General features: G+C 43.4%; 1 protein-coding gene across 1 annotated transcript in view; it reads left to right on the top strand.

Moving 5' to 3' along the window:
* The first annotated feature begins 390 nt into the window (after positions 1-390).
* Positions 391-23,608, top strand: part of tmem260 (transmembrane protein 260) — a 34,092-nt gene continuing 10,874 nt past the window's right edge. The window contains exons 1-10 of the mRNA XM_037747116.1: positions 391-777; positions 5,662-5,693; positions 7,245-7,396; positions 16,377-16,554; positions 16,658-16,771; positions 18,064-18,243; positions 18,395-18,435; positions 20,402-20,488; positions 21,595-21,703; positions 22,950-23,122. Of these exons, the coding sequence (XP_037603044.1) occupies positions 663-777; positions 5,662-5,693; positions 7,245-7,396; positions 16,377-16,554; positions 16,658-16,771; positions 18,064-18,243; positions 18,395-18,435; positions 20,402-20,488; positions 21,595-21,703; positions 22,950-23,122 (1,181 nt within the window). The 5' untranslated portion in view covers positions 391-662. The remainder of the gene's footprint in view (positions 778-5,661; positions 5,694-7,244; positions 7,397-16,376; positions 16,555-16,657; positions 16,772-18,063; positions 18,244-18,394; positions 18,436-20,401; positions 20,489-21,594; positions 21,704-22,949; positions 23,123-23,608) is intronic.

Raw genomic sequence — 23,608 nt, 5'->3', positions numbered from 1 at the left:
CAATAAATCTGACTTGGTGGCAATCGAATTTCCCCACGGGGATCAATAAAGCTGTCTATCTATCATGGAACAAATAAATGATTAGTTCTTTTCAGATGAATTTACATAGTGCTTGTGTAGACAATAGGTGCAGACCCTCCCTCAGTCAACCATGTGAACAGAGGTGATGAGAGATCTCAGCTGCTCATTCTTATAGCTTCTGAGTCACAGTGAACCAGGAAGTATAGTCATTTTTCACAAGCAACATATCAGGGGGGAAAAAAGTATTATATTATATAAATTGCTCTTTATTCAACAACAACCTACAACAGAAATCACTACTCTGATGACTTCTGGCTGCGACGTGTCCTGTAACTTTAAAGGATGGCGCGTCCGGAAGTATCGCGAGATTTAGCTCGTCGACGTGATTTGTGTTACTTCTTCCCCGGGAACAGAAACGGTTTAATTTAGCTTAAACTGTTATAGCCTCCTCAGATTAAACCCTCAAGTTACGTCTTTACCACAGTCTTATTAACATAACTTCAGCTCCAGACTAATACCGGTAATATAGGGTAACTAGTAGCGGTACAGTTGTATTTAAAGTAAAGTCTCCAGCTCCTGAAACATCTGGATGCTAACGTTACCTAGCAACTCCACATTAGCAGTTTTAAACTATCCAGAAGATGAAGATGTCTGCGGATCAGAGGAAGAGCTGGATGCTCACCGGCGCTACGGTGGTTTGTGTGACCGCTCTGTATGTGCCCTGTGTGCAGAGGACTGTCCCCGGTGGAGACTCAGGTGGGTGCTAGCCTGTGTATATATATATGTGTCTATATGGGTGCTAACCAGCTACCTGATGCTCCTCTTGTCACGTGGCTTTGTTGTGTTACCAGGCAGCCAATCAGGTGGCTCCTTGTTGCTGTGACGTTTAGCTGTACAGCTGCTGCAGTCTGTGGTGCTGCAGGTATACAGGTGTGAGAAACATCATCAAGCATGCTTCTTCAAAACAACATACATAAACACGAATACACTGATTTAAAAATGTACACAGTGGAGGTGGTGGGAGAGAGGAGGATGATGGCTAAGCTGTCATCCAGGATGGAGAATGACCTGGATGTCATGGAGAATGAATGAAAATAACCTGATATTTTCAGGTGGAATTTCATTCATTCATTCATTTCATTCTCACTGTGCAATATAATTTTCCACTTGTGCAATTTTGTTAATAGTCTGTTTATTGTCAATACTGTATGTGCTGCTCCTATTTTTATACTTCCTTCTATTTAAATGGTTCATATTTTGTTACACTTTGTTTAGCTCTTTTTTACTGTGTTAGCTGATGCATCTTGTTTTTTGCATTATCCCCTTTGCTGCTGTACACTGCAAATTTCCCCACTGCGGGACTAATAAAAGAATGTCTTAACTTACCTTATCTTATTTTATATGCAAATGTAAGACATATTCTTAGAGAGCTTTCATCCATCATTGAGAACATACATAGTTCACACACCAGCACCCTTATTACAGTCTACTATATGCTATTGATTGAATGTTGAAGGCAGAGTTAAATGAAGAGTAAATGCATTTGAAGTTATACCTTGTAATGGAAATTCTGTCAATTTCCCTAGATGAGTCCTAATGAACGTTGAAATCAAGATCTCAAACAGATGAAATCTCTTTGTTGTATTTTATTCCTATAAGAAGAGGCACTGGTTATACAGAGTCACACAGAGTCTGCAGAAGAATATTACAATATGATTATATAGAAATCTACAACGGGGAGTGTGGGAAAAGGAGTTGTTTTACACAGATAAGGAATTGTTTCACACAGTGTCTCAGTAGAAAGTCAACACTCAGTACTTTCCCACTACATGAGACATGCAGACAGAGTAGTTAATAACTTTCCCCTGTCGCACAAATAGACATCACTACATACATAGTAATTTTCCATTACAACCTGCTGGACGAACATTTCTGCTAAAGAAAAAAATACATAGAAGAGGTTCTTTGTTTCCATGTGCAGTCAGTATAAAGAACAAAACAACTCTTAAAATTTCCCCATGCCGTGAGATTACAATTTCATATGTTAGACCCATATCTACCTTTGCACATATATTTCTCTATCGTTAATGATTTGTCAAAGGTCAACTTTATTATCCCACAAGGGGAAATTCATGTGGTCATATACACGTCTCATAAAAACAACATATAAAAACCTCACACACTTCCGTGGATCCTGCGCACAGCACAATCCCATGCACACTTCCCCCCTCCAGCACACACACACACACACACACACACACACACACACACACACACACACACACACACACACTAGGCAGAACATCCTGTACAATACTGCCGGTATAAAAAATACACACTCCACAATATAAAATATAAACTCTATGCAAAGTGCAATCCGACAGTCTTAGTATACAGAGAAACACCGTCCAAAACAGTATACAGTATAGGGTGGGGTACAGCCTATTTACCTCTCGTTTAGAAGTGTAATTGCTGTCGGCACAAAATATTTGCTATACTTCGTTGTTCTAATTTTTTTCTGCAGGAATCTGCTATTTGATCTGCTACTCCTTTTGAATTTCTGATGGAGAGGATGGGTAGGATCGTTGAGGATCTGATCTGCTTTTTTTAGAATAAGGTCCCTATACAGCTGTGCTGCAGACACCTGATCGATCCCAATGATCCTGCTTGCTGTCTTGATCATGCGCTGCAGTTTGACATGATCTTGAGCACGCATATTACCAGAGGTGCAAATCAGACCGAAAGACAGAACGCTCTGCAAAACAGCATTGTAAAACATTTGAAGAATACAACGTTCAACTCTAAAATGATTCAGCTTCCTAAGAAAGAACAGCCTCAGTTGTAGTTTATTAGACTTACTTTGTGCACATACACTGAATTTTAAGTGGTCATCGATGAAGTGTGTGTATATAGTGTTTTTATTTTGTTCACTGTGTTCATTGTCTTTATTGGTTGAGACAAATCATTTCCTGCCCTGGCGGGGCAACTAAGTTTATTTATTCTATTATATAAATGTTTTGAAAGGGTCTTGAAAGGTAGATTGTGTTTTTTAGAAGGAATTCAGTGTTACTTTTGACTGAAAGGATGTGATAAGAAGGCTTCTTTGAAATCTAAAAAAATGTTTTTAATCATACTCTGATATCAGGATCAAAAACAAATTTGGCCCAGTGGATTAACATGAGTTTATGCAATGATAATTATCACAGTATTATTAACTTTGCCCATTTGACCCACACCTAATTTCAGTCACCTGTACTTTGTTATTCATAAAGTTATTGGAAAGTAAATGACTGTGTCAAAATTGTCTCCCTTTTACATATTTGCAATAATTATTTTTTAACTAGCTTTCTTCAGATGCCACAAGGAGAATAAATAGTATTATATTATTTCGAATACTGACTGCACTGCCATTTGTAATGACAAAGTATTGTTGACGGCCCTTAAATAATGTGGTTTGTTTGTTTAAATGTAATATTATATGTGTATGCATAAATTTAATTTGCACTCTTCTGTAACCAGCCATAACAGTGGACCCAAATGTATTTCGCTCAGTAACTTCCTATGTTGTAGGCCAACGTGTTTTCCAACATTCTTGTAATGCAGTTTATGAAGCACTGCCTTGCACAATTACAAACAGTGTTTAGAAGTGATAGCAAGGTTACAAACTTGTAAATGTGGACTTGAGGGCATGAAGGCTCTGCTTGTTAGGTTTGCGCTGCTCTGGCATACAAGCTGCTGTGGAGGGAAATGCACATTTTGCAGAATGAAAGCATGTGAAAAGCTCGGCCAGATATGAGCGAGGAGAGACGAGGAGAGAGAGCAGGCAATTGGAGCGCTGAGTAGCCCTGCTGGTTGTGCTGCTGTCGAGCGAACGGGGCCTTTGAAAAAATGGCCAGCCCCTTCTCCACAGTGTTTAGGGACCGTGCAGGATGCCCGCTCTGATAGTGCCAGCTGAACACCCTTCCGAATTCTCCAGGTCTCCGTCTCTGTGTCCTAATCTCTTTAGGTGTGATGTGCCCTGGAGAGGCTTGAGCACAGCCCCGCGGGTACGCTGTTGTCTAGGAATGTGGAGTGTGGAAATGATGGGGATTATGAGAAGACTGGTGTGGGTGCCCATGCTCTACTATCACAAAGACTCTTGGCACCCATGCTGCTACCCCGTTGAGTCAATATTTTCCCTTTTAGTATTGGGGCTGCAGAACTGCATCTCTGTGGCACCGAGATGGATGTTTTGGCTCAGTATTAGTTTGAGTTTTTCTGTGTTGAATGGTGTAAAAGTGTGCCACTACTGAGGGAAAATAAGTGAAATTGAGAAACCGATGAGGGATGAGAAAGTGTGATGTAAAATGATGGCAGGTAGCTGGCGGCTCATGCCAGGTGAAATGGAGCTGAGAAAACATTTAAGCCGTGCAGGTGGAGGAGTTCTGACTTCATGGTCCATTAGAGTGATAAGAGTTAGGGCTCCTCATGTGGCAGAAATTTAGGCATAATAATTCACTGTATCGGCAAGGTTGCAAAATATGTGATGCAGCCAGTGCCATCTGAAACTCAGCCGTTCTGTTCTATAATGGTTGGTGCTGCATCGGGGCCCGTGTCCTCGATCTTAAAATGTTTATTTTGAACATGTAATTTCACTTATAGATGCTTGGATTGAAAATAACCACCTCTACTCTTTTGATGTTTTTAATGTTTGGTTAAAATAATTAAAACAACTTTTACCTCTTTAATGTAATTTGTTTCTCAGGCTATGTGTATTGATTTACTGCGTCCTACTCGAAGCTTGTATGCTGGTAATAGACTGACTAGCCCGTCAGTGCTGATGCAGGAAACAAGGCCACTGGTTTATTGGCTGTATTGGATGGAGGAGATGACTACCCATCCAGTACCAGTAGAGGGAGCTGTCTTGAACCCAAACATTTATCAATGTCATTTAATCTGAACCAAATTTCAATTTTCATGAGTGGGAGATGCAAACATTGGGTGAGAAATCTGTATAATTTGAAACGCTCTGGGTGTATTCTGGCACAAATGGGTTTGTGCCCAGATACATTAAAGCTTCCTCAAATAGCTTTTAGGGGTTTTCTTTTCACTTTGTGCTGCGCCTCACACAGAGCTTGTCAAAAAATTGTGCAACCGGCTCTTATTTTTACAGCTTACCTCATTCTGTGACTGTCACCAACGTTGCCTTTCTGTTTGTGCCCAACGGACTAAACGAGACATTGAGGCATTGGGAGTGTGGGAGCAGGAGAGCGGCACGTAGAGCGGCAGAAGAAAGAGGAAGGGAAAGGACCCCGATGCACGGGGAGGATGGGACTGGAAGCATTATTCTCAGATCAGCATATGTGTGTCTTTGTGTGACAGAGCACTGGAGAGGGAGTCTAATGGCTTGTGTGTGTGTTTATATCAGTGTGTATGTGCCGGAGACGGGGAGGGAGGCATCAGGGGAGAAGCGAGAGATGAAGAGAATGAGCGTGCCGCTTAGGAAATGTCACACTGGGAAGATTTGTAGGTTTTGATCCTGGCAAATTAATGCAAAACCCCAGTGCAAGTATTTGATTTGGGAAAACTTTGGGAGCAGACTTGTCTCTTAATAATAATTATTGGGTTTACATTAATTTCCTCCCCCATTCTCTTCCACAGGAGAGCTGATCACCACTGCTTGTGAGCTGGGGGTAAGTATTAGCTGTATTGTTTAATCAATTCACTCATTAACTCTTATAAGCATTAAGGAAGTTTAATTAAGCATGGGCAGAAAGCAGATTAATTTACTTTCAGTCCACAGGTTTTTCCCCTTCTTTTCTATACACTTATTTTACTAAGTTGCAAGTAGAGAATGCTATAATTTGCAACCCGTTTTTCAAATCCAATTAAAGTCAATGGTAAGGCGATGGCTTTTGTAGGCTTTGCCTTATGTACGGTATAAGGCTTATTATATCCACCCCTCTTTTTTTGTGTGTGTGTGTAAGCCGCGAAGAATGAACTAAATCGGGTTAACAGTTATAATAAGTTTTATTATTTAATAAAGTTTATTACGCCGCTGTGATCCTTTTAGGGAGGCTGTGTCGGTGTCACTATGCCAGTAATCCTGCCGTTAGTGCTGCAGTCCGTGTGGCCTGCCTGTCTGCCTTTCAGGCCTCCCCAGGGCCTCGCAGGCCATCCCCGGGCCACAGGCTGCTGGCCCCCCCTCTGATCCCCAGAGCTCCACAGTTCCTCTTCCCCATGCTCCCTGTGGCCTTTGTCCCCCAGCTGTCCTTTTGCTGCATGTCTGTCCACTCCTGTTGGCCACACAGTCCTTTCTCCACATGCTCTTAACTGATGCTCACCTTGGTGGAGTTACCTACCTGTCTGACACTAACACTAAGTTCACCAAGCTGTCTGCTGAGTTGCTATCTTGTCTTTCTTTTATGCTCTACATTACTTATTCTCTTCTTCTCCTGACCTACATGCTCTATTCCCAAACCGTCCCTCTGATTTGGGTGGAGTTGTTTCTATGTTTGTTTGCCTTTGCTGTGTCTGAGGTGAGGTGACCAGCGGCAATGAGGTAGTTGCACTCTCACTTTTCAGCTCTGTGCTCATTTGAAGCGCTGCCCCTTCTCCTTGCCTGCATGGCTCGTGTTATCAGTGCCAGGGAATGAGTCTGTGTTTAATGACTGAGCCCTTATCTGGGTGGAGGAGACTTAGCGGCTAATTGCTGTGATTGCTGAGATCCCCCAGGCGAGAGTGATTGCGGCTCGGAGGTGGTTTGGGGGCTGGGGCTGGAGAGCACCACGTGCTCTACCACGGGCTCTAGGGAGCTGCACTGTCCTTGGGAAGAGGCCAGAGGAAAAGAAGTGAAGAGAGGGAGGTTGAGAGGGAGAGGAGGGCTCTGGTATCATAGCAGAGTCACTTTGCGGTCAGGCCAGGCGGGATGTGTCTTGCTTTTCCATTACTGCAGCTCTACAGCACATCTTCCGAGGGCAGAAGAGCAGCTAGATTTCCCACTCAGTCGAAGGGGGCTAGTAAATATAACACATCCTTACTGCTTCACTCTTGCTTCGTGGTCACTTCCTATATTCTCCGGCTTTTGTATCCCTTTGTTCTTTTCACTCTTATGTCTTTTCAAAACAAAGTACAGCATCGCACAAGCACATCTTGAATGAGGCATTACCATGCTGTTCTCTTGAAGCTGTGACTGTTTCTCTCATTGCGTTTTTCGATTTCATACTTTGCCATTTTGTTCTCAGGTGGCCCATCCTCCAGGATACCCTGTCTTTACCCTACTAGCTCGTCTGGCTATGTGTCTTCTGCCCACACTCTCTCCAGCCCACAGTGTCAACCTGATGAGTAGCCTGCTGGGGGCTGCAGCTTGCGGTGCCCTCTGCATTACTGTCTGCAGGTATGTCATTTTCCACAATTCATATTTGTGTTATTCCTGTGCTCTGCGATTACTGCAATAATGAATGTGCCTCAGTGAAAACAGGACATTTTAAGTGGTCTAGCTCTCTCTCATAACTGGCATCTACACAAGATGAGATGTCACAAAATTGTGCTCGTGTGTGTGTATGTCCCAAACTTAGATTTCAGGAAAGCACAGATTAGCTTTCCCCCCTCTAGCAGAGGAATCTGACAGCAGCCTTCTGGTGACAAACTCTGCTCGTGCATCAATCTGTATAGCAAAAGTCAAACATCTGACGGAAGTTACAATGGAAAGACATTTTTTTTGAGTGGAGGGGGTCTTCAAACATTCCCTTACTGACGTTTTTGCATCTTGATGCCGTCTGGAACAGAGAGTGGTATTTTTGGGTCCTGACAGACTGGCAGTGTCGTCCCTGATCCTCTGTTCAGTATTCAGCAGCAGAGCCCAGCCGCACTCCTCCCTCCCACCACCCTGCCCTGCCTGTTTACCCATCAGCCACCCGTTGTGAGTGTGCGTGTGTATGTATATCACAATTATCGTGCCCTCCAACCCCCACCCTGACGTCCCTGTTCTCCTGCCCCCCCCACTGCCCAGCATGCTCCCAATCCTGACATGGCACGATTTCTTATCTCCCCCCTTCTTGCCTCCTGGGTCTGAGAGGAACAGGATCACTAACTCTGCTCCTCCCTCTCCCCTCGCTTCAGCCATCTCTCCCCTCTCTCAGTCATGACAGTTTACGGTCTCTGCATTGCCATCTACCACCCTGCAGTTTCGCCTGCTGCTGACCCTATCATGTAAGGAGTATTTTACCCCTTCCCTCTTTGTGTGTGTGTTTATCTCCCGTGGTTGGCTGGACTACCTTACATCACCCTTTTGCTGATCTTAGTAATTTTCCACATTGCATTGTTGGCGGCAGCTTAGTGTCAACATTTTTCCTTTTTGTCACTGTTTATGCATACCGGGGCACTTCCAAGCATGTCGTATACTTCTAATTTACTCTTCCAGAATAGGAATTGTTGAATATGATGTAATTTCTTCCTGCTGTACACCTTGGCAGGCTGTGAGAGTGGGGGGGAAAAGCAGGTGAAAATGGAGTTGTGTGTGTTCCCAGGTGCTCAGCACTGGGCCTACTTCCTGTGTGCTTGGCTAGTGCGTGCTAGGTGGCAGGTGGTCCGGAGTAGGTCAGGGTACAGGGTCGGCCCTGCTGCAGTATAGGGCAGGGTTTGGGAGGAAGTGCTCCCCAGGGGACTGGCCCTAAGCCCAGACTGCATCAGCCTTACACCCTGCCTCGCCTTACTGCTTCTCAGAGGTGAATCAAAACTTGCCAGCTTCAACCACTCTTCCCAGGACAGGACAGTAAAAGAATAAAGAGAGGACGACAAGAAAGGGAAGGAACACTGTGCTTCTTTGGGGCTTTTTGGCTTTGTATCCGAACATTTGACGAGTTATCAGTCAATTGGAGGATTGGACTCCGTTCTTGGCCAGACATTTACATTTCTTTTGAGGCCAGAAAATATCCATGCAGTCTGGGTTGATATTTGGCTCACAGTGTACATGTTAACTGTAGCCCTGTTTGTAATCTCTGGGGATTTAGATCCAATTTTGGATTATGGTCAAATAAAAAGTCATTATGAGGACCTCCAACCCCACCCACTCCCCAACAAGGGATGATGGGTAGTGAGGACTTCAGCCAGAGTACACAGTCACACCATATAAGCTCTTAAGTATGAACGTATAATCTACGCTTTCATTTGAAAAATAAGCATAAAAGGTTTTAGTCATTATCTGCTCAGGGCCTAGTTTGGGATGAGCTTGTGGCTGTGGATCAGCTGGCAGACTCTGCCTGGTGAGGGGTTACTGGAGAGGGCAAAAGATGAAGAGGGTGAAAGGGGGGGGGTTTCCGGATGGTCAAGACCTCCCTCTCAGTTCTGGCACAGAGGGCATTGGGTGCTTTGACCATACCAAGACGACTGGCATAGATGTCATGCCACATCCCTGCAGGGATTCACAGGCCAGGCCTCTCCCTCAGATGAAATGCCAAAACTGACCAGTTGACACCCGTTCGTACCTGCTCTGTCCTTGCAGTGACGCCAGTTTGCTGTGTCTTTTTCTGAGTTCTGCGATGTATTTTGTTGATTTTGTCCCTTTGAGGCCCTTATAAACTTTTTCACCACTTCTCATTTTTAGGTTTGCATCAGCTGAGAAGTAGACTTTCCCCCCCAAACAAATCATCGCTTTGTGTGATTATTTTCAGATGGCGAAATGTATTGAAGTTAATACGGGTACTTGAAGGCAGTTTCTCTCAAATAGTAAATTGTAAGACCTTGAAATTCATCTGGAGTATACCCAACATGGCAAGCCTTTGATGTATCAATTTAAATTAGTCGGCCAGATTGCCGTGTTTAATGTGGGGGAATGTAAGTTGATAGGCTTGGAAGCCACTTCTCTCTCTTGCATAAGTTTAAATGTAGCACTTAGCCTCCCTTTGATTTGTCAATTACAGTTCTCTTGGCTTGATCATATGGTTTGATGGCCAAATTGCATGTCTTGTTATGTTTTCACACCATGGCCTGACAAGCCTTTGAGGATGGTGGACGTAATGATAATTACTATCGATTGCACTCGGAGGTTCACAGAAAGACACATTTTGCCTGCGGAATGCTAAAGGCCTCAGCCGCGAGTCTCTAGAGGAATGCACCCTTCATAGCGGGATAATCCAGACAGCTCGGCATTCTGTGCTCTCTCGTTTCACAGTTTATCTGCTAAAGCTGCTCTGAATCTCTGCTACCTGCGAGGAATCTCTCTCCATTCCCGAGCTTATCCTGAGAAACCAGGAGCAGACACGTTAACGCGCTGACAGCCATCAGAGCAGAAAAACAACCTTGCAACGCTCAGTCATCAGCACTTTTTGTTTGATCACATGATTACATAACAGGACTGTTGAAGCGCACCAAACGTGCCCCGGCCTCCCCTTTTCCCTGGCGGCCCTCGAAACAAAATGCACACCTGCGAGAGGCTCCCCCGCCAAGAGCTGGCCCATGTGGCACAGCTGATACCTCAGTGGACCAGAGGGTGGGCGTGGTGCCATCGCCTGCCTTGTGCTTCGTCCCCAGCTCCTTATAAGGACCGTCACCATATGGTCCTGGTGGCGCCTTCCCTTCCCGCTCAGGTGGGTTGTTTTTCCACAGGGGTGGAGTTGCGTGCATCTTGTTGGGGTCATGTCAGGAGCAATGTGTGTGGGGATCGTTGTTTTGCAGCCATTCGCGTAGTTTTGTTTTGAGTGGGAGTTGTGATATCTTGGAAACAGCTGAGTTTTGTTGGGTAATGTTCTCACCTCTCCCTGCAGGTGGCAAAGCTGCCCCTCCCTCTCACATCTGCTGTGGTCGGATAAAATCGTCATCCAAGTGGCAATAGAGAATACACCCATTCCTATTTCCCTCTGAAAATGCAGAAGACAATTTTAAGTTTGTCTTTTTAAAAGGCCCCAATCTCTGGACCTTTTGTTCCATTTCTGCAGTATCTCATCCGTCATATTGTAGTCCAACAGACCTCTTTTGCTTCCCCCATCCTCAGCATGACCAATGGTTCCCCCAGGACTCATCCTCTAATACAGTTAAACAGATGTCTAATGAAGATGTTATTTCCTCATTACTGGCTATGGGATGGGGATAGAGAGGAGGAGGGAGGAGGGCTAGATAGACAGCAGAATACAGTACCAGTTTAATATTCCTTTCGCCCGTGGGCCCGAGATTGTGTCTGCCTCGGACGTCAATATTACATTCCTCACCCACCACAGGCAGTCTTAATAAGGCACCAGGCACGGAGACGGATCAGACTCGGCAATTACAATTCACCCAGAATTAGTTAATGGAATCTATACAGCAACATTTATGTATCACTGGTGTGTGCCTAATGACTTTGTTGGAAAAAGCAGCAATAAAAATGGCATTCAGTGAATTGCATAAACACAGGATTTTTGCAAATTGTTTTTTTTTCCCTCTTCCTGTAATTTTTTGTGTGTTGGGTGGAGATTAAGATGGCATTCTGGAAGAAATTGTCATGTCAGTGGCTGCATTGTTTGAGCAGAATTGTGGTGATTAATTTTACACGCACTTGGAGCACTGGAGCTCTCTCCTGGAGGAGGGGTGTCTGAGCGGCAGCGCCGGGACCCTTATTTACCCTCCTCTCTGTTCGAGCAGACAGCTTCCTCTTCGCACACCGGATGAGGCAGGAAAGACAAGGAAGTGCCTGGTTTGGTGACTGGCTGGAAATTAGGCTGTGGCATCCCAGATTCCATTATACTGTTTTGATAGTCAGTTATAAAAAAGGATTAGGGCTGGAAAATACTGGAAGAATGAAATAATATGTGTTATATTTACCTCAATATTTATAATAATGTAATACTTTGTTGATGACTATTGGTTCTTTTGGAAGATAATTTCACACCAAATAATTTAGAAAAATTAAAAAGATATGTTACAAACAAGTAGAAGCATTCATTGGGTATTTCACAAAGATAGAACAGCCTAACAACTTAAATATATCATGTAATGATATCAATAATGTATCTATAAAACGGCTGGGTAATATGGCTGAAATCAATGTATTAGTAAGAAAGGTCAATAGTTATCACGATATGGTGAATTTATGCAAAATGACACAAAAAATATTCAGTGCAACTAATTATGTTACACTGTTATGCTCATTAATAGAAGCATTAATGACATCATATCATTTTGTTAGTCCTTAATTACAATTTGCTTGAAATAAGGAATTTAAAGGGGCACTCCAGTGATTTGGTATTGCACTTCCATAATGTTAGGTGACTTACAAGAGATTAATTAAATATAAAAAGATTTGTCAAAATCAAAGCAGCAGAGGCCGAGATATTCTGACATTTAGCATCAAGTATAATAAGTCAAGCAGCCAGATCACTAGATCCTACAATTCCCATAATGCAACTCAATAGTATCTTTGGTTAAACTCTCCTTGGCTGGTTGTCTTTCCAGGTCCATGCCCCCCAGTTTGTAACATAAGCTAAGTATAATAATGATAATTAAGTTATTTTTATTTTTTTAACCAATTTGTGTCCAAAGAGTATATCTAATATGGGAAGGAAAAATGCCACAACATTTGCTCTGATTGGTCAAAAGTCTGGAAATTTGGTATGAACATACTTTGGTCAAATCACATGAAAAATCACACTTTTATTAATAGTCAAAAAAAGCTAACATTGTGTTTATTAAATGCTTTCCTTATGAAATATTTTTTTCACACTGCATATGCTGCATATAGTGTATGTGATATTCAACTTGTTATGAGTTCATAGATTCCAAACTCTTGATTGTGCTCCTGTCTGAGATACAGCCATTTTCTTATCATACTATATCTAGTATTTGGGCACATGGGACTGTTTTTTCCTAAAATATGATGGAGTCTATTGCAATAACAGTAGTCCCACCATGTGCCCGAATACTAGATGCGGTATGTTAAGAAAAACTCACTTTTCAGCCAAATGGTTTGACCCATTTTGAAAATGTCTTCACAGTTGTGCTTAGGCGAGCCCAGAGAACACTTCCTCCAAAGGAAATTACAAATTACAGTTGCGGGCACAAATTTGTTAAACATTGGAAAGCTCTTCCAAAGCCACAGAAGACGTTACATATCTGTTTTTACATGCTGACTAGTACTCTGTTTGACAAGTAAACTTATCTTGATGTGTAAATTATAGAGTACTTGTTAAAAAAATGATTTTTAAAAAATGATAACATGATATGATCATATTTTAGTGATAAAATTCCACTGAAAAACATTATTGCTCAGCCCTAATCCATACATTGACTGACTTTAAAGCACGTTGTGGTATTTTGTTTAGTATTTGGTTTCATAACACATATACATAACGTATCATTTCAAAGCTTAAATATGTATATCAATTGCTGCTTGGCTTTGAAATTTCAAAGCAGTGCACCAGACACTTACTGTCATATAATAGCTACTAAGTAGCCTGCCTAGTGTCCTGGCCAGAGGAGAGCCCTGGGGTGTCAACGAGGGCCAGCTGGAAACCTCCGCCTCATCCCGAGCAGGCCACCTCCTCTCTCGGGCTCTCTAGCCTCTTCAGGAATGTGTGATTCTTTTCCAGCGCTGCTTCCCCAAACCTCCACTCGGTTAGAGAACAGTGTAGCGCTGATCCGCGATGGCACAGCTGTGGTATTGTTTGTTCCCCAGGGTGGTGTGTGACAGTGGCTCCCTTGGCCAGCTCCATTGTGAAGCCTCATTCAGTGCAGAGTGCTGGTGTAGGCTTTTTGTGTGCTGTTATTTAGCACAGACGACTGGTGCTGGCACGTCTCTGGCCCATACTGTAGAACTGAGGGTGTGAATGAGGCAGGTCCCATTTTGACACTTCAAAGTGATGAGCTTTTGTTGTGTCCTTGAAGGGGGCATTGCTTACCAGAGCCTGCTTTATCATTGTCATTCATTAGTTTTTTTATTTCCCTTTGATCTTTCTGTTTGTTTTCTATATTTTCTATTTCAGCATTTTCATTTCTTATGTATGATTTTTAGCAAAAAGAAAGTTGAATTATTGATTTTCATTTCTAACCACTTACATTATTTCAAAGTTTATGCTTCATTCCAGGCCTTATACATACTATTTGTAATTCAGTTAATTACCCAAGTGATGACACAGACATTTTGGCAGGGGTGGATCAGTTCAGGGTAGAATAGTGTCGTTGTCAGCTGTGTTATTCTCCTGCCACGTCTCAACCAGGCCATTGTCATTGAGCCACAACATTTCAGCACAGCAGCATCCTGCACCGCATTGAGTCGTGATAACAGGGAACACGGCCACACTGGTGTCAGAATGTGTCCTGCTTTATCTGCGCGCCCTGGGAGCAGCCAGCCTGGAGAATGAGCTGTGGAGAGGCTGAGAGGCTGACTGGGACCCAGGTGGTCCCGCGCAGACAGACAGGTCATTTGCAGCCCGCACTGTACACACATCACTGGGCTCTTACGGACTGACAAGCTCTAACAGAGAGATTTGTCAGGCACTCGGGGAGAATAAAGAAGTTGAAGAACAGGAATGTGTGTGTGTGTGCGTGCGCGTGTTTGTGTGTGTCTCTGAATATGTGACGAGTGCTGCCTGACTATCAGACGAGGCTTCGGAGGCAGGGACATACTTGGTGTAATAACCTCGTCCGTGGACCCCCACGACTGTTCTGCACCCAGTGTCAGCCCCCCTGCTAGGTGTATGAGCTATGGGTTAATTGTCATGCAGGGAGGTAAAATTATGGGTGCGGGGGGTCTCTGCACCTCAACAAAAGTCCCCATCTGCCCCCCACCACCCCATCCTCCTTCATCCTTCCTTCAAGTTACAACTAATTCCTGGAGCGGTGCAGCGAGAAAGACGCTGCTATCTCTTATTAAGACCCACTCCTAGACGCCCCATCAACACAGTCCACCCCCCCTTCCTTTAAGTGCACACTCACACATATACATACTCATTCACCGAGCTCGCCTTACAGTGAACACAGAGGAAAAATAGTGGGGAGAAGGAGAGAGAAAACCCAAGAAAAAAAGGGGAAGTAGTCAGCAAGCAAGAGTTTTTTTTTTTTCTCCCCTGCTCTCGCTCTCCCTCTCCTTTTTTTTCCTGATTTACCGCGCTTTCCTCAGAAAGCTCCATTGTTCCCCTAGCCTAAGTCTCATCAGGCCTTTTGTGGCTGACTATCACAGCGGCAGGCAGAGAGCTGGAAATGTATAAATGGTATCATGCCTTGTGATTAATGGCGGTGCTTATGAGTCAGGTCTGATAACGGGCCTGCTCTCTACTCAATTTCAGATACCGTTAATGGAATCTGTCTTCTGCGATTGTAATGTGAGAGCGCCTAATTTGCTATGGAGCTTGAAGCTGTCACCGGCAAGGGATTGTGGGGTCATAAGGGACCTGGCAGCCGTTTGGCCTGCAGCTTGTATCTGCGGTGCTGAATAGAGCAGCTCTCTGCCTGTCAGTTAGCTGATAGGCTGATGAGGACTCTAAGCCACTCCACACAATGGCGGAAAGGGCCATACTGCCTGACTTCCCTAATTGTCGAGCCTGCTCATATTTCAGAGCCAGCATGCCGGGGACTGGGCTGCTTTTTTTTTTTCCTCCTTTCTCTTTTTTCCCCTCTCTCTTCTTGAACTTTTTTCTTCCCTTTTCTATATTTCATCCTTTATCCCGCACACTGTCTCACCCCTTTTAACGCACACTTCTCTGCACTATTTTTCCTTTCTTTCCCTTCTCCCCATCATTTGTCGCCTTTCTCTCTCCCCCTCTGTCTCTCATTTTAGTAAGTGGTGGGTCTTAGCGTATGACAGATTATCCCAAGTTTGCTTCAATTACCGCAAAGGAGATGGAGACAGTACAGGAGAGGAGGAAGGGGGAAACTTTTGTGCACACATTATATTTAAGAAGCTGAGGATAAAGTGCTATCTCTAGCACGGTGGTTTCTGTGCCAGTCTGCTCGAGATCAACCGGCTGCTGGGGAGGGAGTTCTCATGATATGTGAATGGCCCAATTCACTGGGTGTTTTTCAAGGTCTTGTCCGAGAAGCAAACTTGGGTTGAGGGAAGATTATAATGGGTCCCCAAATTAGTCTGGGGGAAGAAGTGGCTTTTTAATTTTGTGTGAAGCTGCTGACTTTGTTATTTTGCCTTTTTTTTGTGTCAGTATAGTGCAACTTGGATCAAATAAAATAAAAAACACTTGAAGTTCTGTAGCCTTTAAAAGTGACTAAGAGCAAAAAGTAAGGCTTGGATTGGTATATTTGAATATTGGGCTGTCTGATTACTCAGTTTGGTTGGAATCAGGGACTGTATGTGATTTTAAATACACATAATATATTCCTGGGTTCTTGTGGGAAAGTGCAACTCTTTCTAAAGTTGTGTATAACTACGAAAGCCTCTCCTCCCTCGTTGTCAGGTTGGCAGGCCCCGGCCCCGGAGCAGTAATGGCTGGAGGGCTGTTCGCTGTGTCCAGGCTGAGCTGGCAGTGGTCCATGGTGGCAGAGGTCTTCACCCTCAACAACCTTTTTGTTGGTCTGCTCTTCTTCTTGACTGCCAGCTTCCACTGTGCTGAAAACGCCATCCAGAGGGGGAAGGTAACTCTGTCTTTCAGGTTCCTCTGATCATTCCTTAGATGCCCCGTTAAGATAACTTCATATTGAACTCACAGTGTTGTACTCAAATGCTTGACCTTGTCAGATTGCACATTGGGGAGCGCTATGCTGTGGCTTGGGGCTCTGTAACCAGCACACCCTGGTGCTGTATGTACTGTTCATCATTCCCTGGGTCCTTCACCGACTTTACTCTCTCAGGGTAAGTTCTGGGGTCTTATTTGTAAAAGCTCACTTAGAACAGATTATAAATGTATGTTTAGGAAACCTCAAGACAGGCAAGAAAAGGATTATCGTAAAAACATACAGTAGGTTTCCACAGTCTTGTTGCCATCCCATCTACAGTCCCATCTACATATTTATTTATTTTTTCTATCACGATATAGGTCATTCCATATCTCGATAACAATATATATCACAATATAGCATGGTTTATGGAAATTCAATAAATAAATGGTCTATACGAAATAACCACATGGTAAAGCCTATTTTTGTATGCTCCTGTGTGAATTAAATACTTGACAAATGAGAAGTACTCATGTAAGAACTTGAGTGCAAAATGAACGTAACAGCTTTAAGTGACATTATAGAGAAAAAAGAAATAAACAATATAAAAAAATATATATGATAGACATTGTTATATTGTTTTGACGATATACATCGTCATATTGCCCAATTCTAATATAATGGCTTGAGTTCCCCGTAGGAAAAGGCTGTCTGACAGTGAGGTAATGCGGCTGTGGACAGGAGCAGCAGAAAAAACTATTTTAGCCACCTAAAAATAGCCCACCTGAAAAAAATCAATATCGGTTTAGTTTAGTTTATACACTATATTTAGAGTATTTTCATGGCTTTACCTTGCCGTTAGACAGCCTTTTCCATCGGGGAACTGAAGCCGTTATATCGCTCTATTCAAAGCCACCTGACTTCATTCACAAAAACAGTAATTTTACCTCGCAGAACACAAGAGTTGTTGGTCTACTGCTGCATCGATCGGTTAGTTAGTTCGTGTAGACCAACGTGGCATCCACAGCAGCACATTGCTTAGCTTCTGTGCCGGTACTTCTGCCTGCTTCTCCAAACTGGGAGCATGCCGACGGCCAACCAATTTACTGTAGACAGTACACACTGAATGAATGGATAAGGATATGTGTATATATATGTAGAACGTCGTCATGCAGAAACCTCAGGTCCGGTGGGAAAAGGTTTTTAGACGGGCTTGGGAAAATAGCATTTTGAAGCTAAAACATACGTACTTTGATCAAAATGTGAATGTTAGGATTTGAATACATAAGGAACACCACTGGGAAGCTACAGAATGATATACAAACCTAAAAAAATAATAATAATGGACTTGCCCTTTAAATCTCAAGTCATGTGAAACACCAAAAAAAGTGTTTTGTGATGCTGCTTTTTTGAATGTGGGTCAGTTTTACTTCCTTTTTGGAGAACATGAAAAAATTGAGAACATCTCTTTCCAAACAATCTCGACAGGAGCTGTCTTTGCGTGGCCTTGTGTCTCTGGGAGCGTATTTCCTCGCTGGCTTTCTGCCGTACATCTACCTGCCCATCTCCTCCTACATCAACACAGCCCGCTGGAGCTGGGGGGATCAGACCACCCTGTCAGGCCTGCTGACCCACCTGCTGAGGGCTGAATATGGCACCTTCAGTCTGGTACGTGCTGCTTGCCCTGCCCTGCTATATTAAAACTAACACACTAGTCTAGATTTTTTTTATCATGTACCATCAGTCTGTATGTGTGCTCTGGTGACATTTATTATCTTGGACACCAGTTGTTTTCATTTGATTCTTTTTTTGCTTGCAGGCAAAGACGGACATCTCTATAAACCTGACCTCGATGCTGAAGTGAGTCTGCTTAGCCTTTTTCAGCTTTTTGTCTTTTCCTAAATTGTTCACACATTTAAAACACTAAACTATCTATTACTATTTTTAAATTCAAATTACATATTTTGAATTGAATTAAACAGGTTCACGGGGGGTAATATTGTTTAAAAATGGGGGGGATAATGGCGCACATTTTTTTTCCTGGAAGGCTCGCTGCGTTTGGGTGTGAATGTCGGATAACCAGTTTCAGAAAGTTATGACGAACAATACTAACGGAGTACACTGGCCCATTTATTGTGTGTCCATACAACCTTAGTGTTGTGTTCCTACTTAGACAGTTAACTCTAAGGAGACACACACAAGTCATAGTCCGTTTGGTTAGTCCGAATCAGAGTGAAAATGATACTTTAGTCTGGTTCGGTTTCACAGTGCACAAATTAAAGTGGACCAAATAAACGAAAGAACGAATTTATCTTTTTCATCTTGAGATTTGCCACTGCTTTGCCGGGAATCGCAGACTTTGATATATCGCTGTCGAAGTGTTTTTACTTTGACTCTGCACTGATCTACTGTGCACTGAATCCCTTCTCCTCCAGTTTATCTCAAATTACTTTTTAAACGTCACTATTTTTTGTGGGCTTTATTTAACATATTCTGTGTGTTCTCCTCGGACCAGACATCAAGCAAACATCAGACTTCTCCAGAAGTCCAAGTCAGTCCTTTCCCACTCATGTTATATGTTGTCCATCTCAACAAATGCCCGCACAGGCACCCTGCGTTCTGGTTCGCTTGGAAGTCTGAGACCATCTCTCGCAAGCGGTCTTGGACCGGTTGTTTTGGTCTGCAGCACAGTACAATTACTGCGTTCACAACCGCCCAAGCAAACCACACCAGAGTTCGATTAAAACGGACTAAATGTTGGCTTGCGAAAGCGCCCTAAGATGGAGTAGGAAAGAAACAATAGAGAAAACTGTGGGGATTTGATCTGAGGCACAGTGAGGGCACACGTGGTTCTACAGATGGAGGACCCAACCACTTTTTGCATTGGTTCTGGTGTTTTACACACAGGTTTAACCACAGACACTCCAATCTGTTCTGAGAGCCCAGAGTCATTTCTGCAGCCCATCTCTCTCTCCCTCTCTCTTCTCCCCAGCAGCTTTTGTTCTTCCCATTCCACTCTCTCCCATCAAAGCAGAACTGAACCTGCTTAGAGGGCCAAATCGCTGTGTTCTGTTTCTCCAGCAGTTTGAAATGATCACTCAGCTCTGGTGTTTAAGCGTGACAAGCTGTGATGACAGACACTGCAATAGAGCTGGAGAAATTGTATTTTTCCACTCCAGCAACCCCCCCACCTCCTCCACCCGATTCCCTCCCCTGCTCCCCACTACCACCACCACCATCGCAGTCATCCCACTCCCGGTATCTTTCTCCAGCTGACGGGATGGGGGTGCATGTGCGTCTTAAGACCCCCCACTACCAGCCCCCCCTCTGCCAGGCACCCACCCCTTCCCATCACCCCTGCTGCTTGATGGACAAGCACACCTTCAAGATGGGGAAGAGAGGCGAACATGACAGGCATGTCGCACTGGAGACGTAAACCCACTGGAGAAGCTGACACACACACACCCACAGACACACGCTCGTGAGCACATTCACACATAGTGTACATTGGGAGATATAGAGACTCAATAAGCTGTCAAATAGAGATGGGTATTAAGGAAGAGGCAGGAAACTATCTCTCTGCAAGCGCTCTGTGACTGACAGGCACTGTGAGGAGAGGATGGGGCAGTGGGGGGTGGATGACACAGTCATTCGTATCTGTCAATCCGATTGAAAGAAGGAGCGCACAGTCCAAGGAGTTTGTTTTGATAGGGGATGGAGGGCATTTAATAATTGGTGTCCTTGAGTTCAGTAGCAGGGAGGGTAATTGAGCTTGTCTTTAGCGTCCATCACATGTGTTCTATATGTGTGTGTTGTGTGTGTGTAGGGCCCAGTTGGACCACTGCCTGGAAGACCTTTCACTTCCTGTTCTGGTGCTGGCGGGAATAGGCCTTCTCCTCTCCTCATGGGACAGGTAGGATGAGCGAGACGCCAGCATGCAAAACACCAAACTCTGTCACGCACATCTCAGCAGCCACTTCAACCAAAAATCTAATCCCCTGGAGTAAAAGACAGGGAACAAAACCACTGACAAAATGCTGATCTTAGAAAAAGAGAATACAAAAAAACACTGAGGCACCTAACTGTCAAGCTGTCGCGACGCTCCGCATTCAAATCAAGAGAGGTGGATGTGTATTTTTGGATTTTCAAAGACACGTTTGTGTGTACAAGTAAATCGCTGCTTGTATGTGGCGGTGTGATCCAGTAATTCATTACAGCAGAGCCTTTTTCTGGGGTCTGTGGGGTGGAGCTGATAAAGCCTAGCGAAGCCCCGGGGCTCTGGTGTGCACCGGCCACCCCCCCAGCTTCCCCCTCTCCTGGGGTGCACTTTGATAAACTTGGCTGCATACACTCACAGATGAAAAAGAGCAAGGTCATTTCATAGGATGCCAAAAGGAAGCCATGCAAATGCTAATTTACCTAATGTTGAAATGTGGAGTGGAACTGTTTGTATGTAAATAACATCAGAACATTTTATTACAAAGAAATCACTACTTTTTTTTTTTTTTTTTACTAATTATGCATAATGTGAAGAGACAAACAAAACCAGTATGTGTCAGTGGAACACATCAGATCAATTTTTTGGCAGGAAAACCAAAAGTTTCTCTGGCTTGAAAGTGTCTCTTCAGGTTCAGATGACGTTTTGTTATTGCCTCAAGGGTAACGTGTTTTCTTTTTAGTGCATAAGTACATTTTACAGCTGTACTGTAATGAGTTTGTGATTCAGCGGTTGGCACCAGCTCATTATGACTCAGTCTGCATTAGAAAATCAATCATGCACCTCTTAGCTGGCTGGCGTATACATTTGCTCTCAGGCTTGTGATCTCCATCCCTGCATTAATGTTTTTATGAACTTATTCAAAACAAGCGTATTTATTTTTTACAGAGTAAACAGACAAAATAATACATTAGACTACATATGTGGAAATGGCAGCACAGGAAGAACAATATTCATGAAGTGATGATGAAAATGAGAACAATATTTGTATCCTAAATAACTTGTGGTCTTTCCTATCCTAGGACGTGTCGCTCAGTGGCCTGGCTGTTGACTGCCATGATGGTGGTCTACTCACTGTTCTTTGCTTGGAGAGCCAACCTGGACATCAGCAGACCCCTGCTGCTTGGAGTGGTGAGCCATGAGACTTCAGCTCAGTTAGACATCCTCTCTCTAAGCCAAAGTGTTTCTATTGTTTTTATTTACCTGCAGTTGTTAGTAGTTTCAGCTGGGAGATCAGCTGTTCCAGCGGCGGAGCATCATAAAAGACACATAAAACTCACCAAAACCATCTTGGTTAGTCTTTCCATCAATCACCAACTCTGTATTGGTTGAAATAAACCTTTATTTCAACAAGTTCTCTCTCTCTTTGCCTGGTGAGCAGCTCAGCCTCGGAGGCAGACCACTAAATAAGCTAAATAAAATGAAAAACATTGGCCAAAGAATCCTTGCCCCCCCAAACACACACACACACACACACACAAACACACACACACACACACACACACACACACACACAAAAAAACAGTTCAACCGTCGATGTACTCAATCGCCTTTAGCCGATATATTTGTCCAATCGCCCAACCCTAATTTATATGATACCTCCTCATTTTACTACAAAAACCTAAATAAGATGGCAGCAGGCTGGAGGGAGATCACCAGGAGATTGCCTGAAAGTTTCCTGCATGCTTTTGGCTATATTGTAGGTTATTTTCAATAAATATCACAATATAAAATGTGTATTCTGTTTAAAAAGTACAAACATCAGAAGATAGCAAGTACTACTCACCCATTTTTTTAAATGGTTACGTCTCCAGTGTGATCTCAAAGCGCACAGCTAATAGGGACATGTTTTGTTTACATGACGTAACGTAGCGCTTTCTGTTAGCACTCTCTCTCTCTCTCTCTCTCTCTCTCTCGTTCTCTGCCATCATTACAGTTGTTGTTGAATTATTCCTTGTTCAGCTTGACCTAACGTTACATTTAATTTTCAATTCATGAAAGTGACGTTGTCCCATCATGCAGTGCATTCAGTGTGCACGAGTCAGACGGCCACCGTAGTTCCTCTTTTTTCACAATTGAATATTCATTTTCATATTCGAATATCTGTTTTTTTCCTATTCAGATATCTATTTGTTGTTGGCCCTAGCTTCTACATTGATGTAACAATTCAAATTAAATTTTCAATATATGAGAAATCTAATATATAGCAGGCAGTGCACACATCTTGAAATAAAAGCACAGAAACAGCAGTATACATTGATGCTGATCCTGGAATGGGTCCATTAGTAAACCCAGGACTGGACTGAGAGCCAACATAAAAAAAAACTACAGGAAACACTGATGGGTATGTGTTTACACGTACACTCACTTCCTGCAGGTTGAGCGTTTCTGGCTCCAGAGTGATGCTGCAGTGTGTGTGCTGGCAGGCCTCGGCTTGAGCCGGACACAGACTGAGCTGGAGAGGAGGCTGGGCCGTGGGGGGGTGTGGAAGACCACAGGCTGGGTCCTCACCACGGCTCTGCTGGCACATATGGTGCACACCAATCACAGGTGAGCATTGCACTCAGTTACAGTAACTAACTTCCTGTTGTTAGGTGTTAGGTGTGATAGAAACATACATTGTAGTCCGTCAATATCAGAACAATATTATTAGATGTTTTTCAATGCTTGGGTACAACAACACATTGGGTTTCAAATAACTTTTGTTGGTGTTAACATGCATTTTGGGTGAACAGTGAAGTACTTGTAGTCCTTTTTTGCCATTGGTTTGTTTAATTTAAAATCCAGTGAAGTACAGAGCCAAAAAAAACGCCCTTAAAAGACCTTATTTTGTTAGGGACAAGACATAAAGTTATTTTTGTAACATACACTTTGCACGCAAATATATAAACTACCAACAGCAAAGATTGTGATCACAGTACACCAGTGAACTTGACAAAACATATTCACAAAATGGTAACATAATTGTATTGTATTTCTACAGGCTATTGGCTATAGAGTGGTGCTGGAATGAGTCTTAAAACCCAGAAATGAGTT

This window comes from Sebastes umbrosus, chromosome 16 (genome assembly GCF_015220745.1).
Source record: "Sebastes umbrosus isolate fSebUmb1 chromosome 16, fSebUmb1.pri, whole genome shotgun sequence".
NCBI lineage: Eukaryota > Metazoa > Chordata > Actinopteri > Perciformes > Sebastidae > Sebastes > Sebastes umbrosus.
This window is presented reverse-complemented; position numbering and strand designations above follow the sequence as displayed.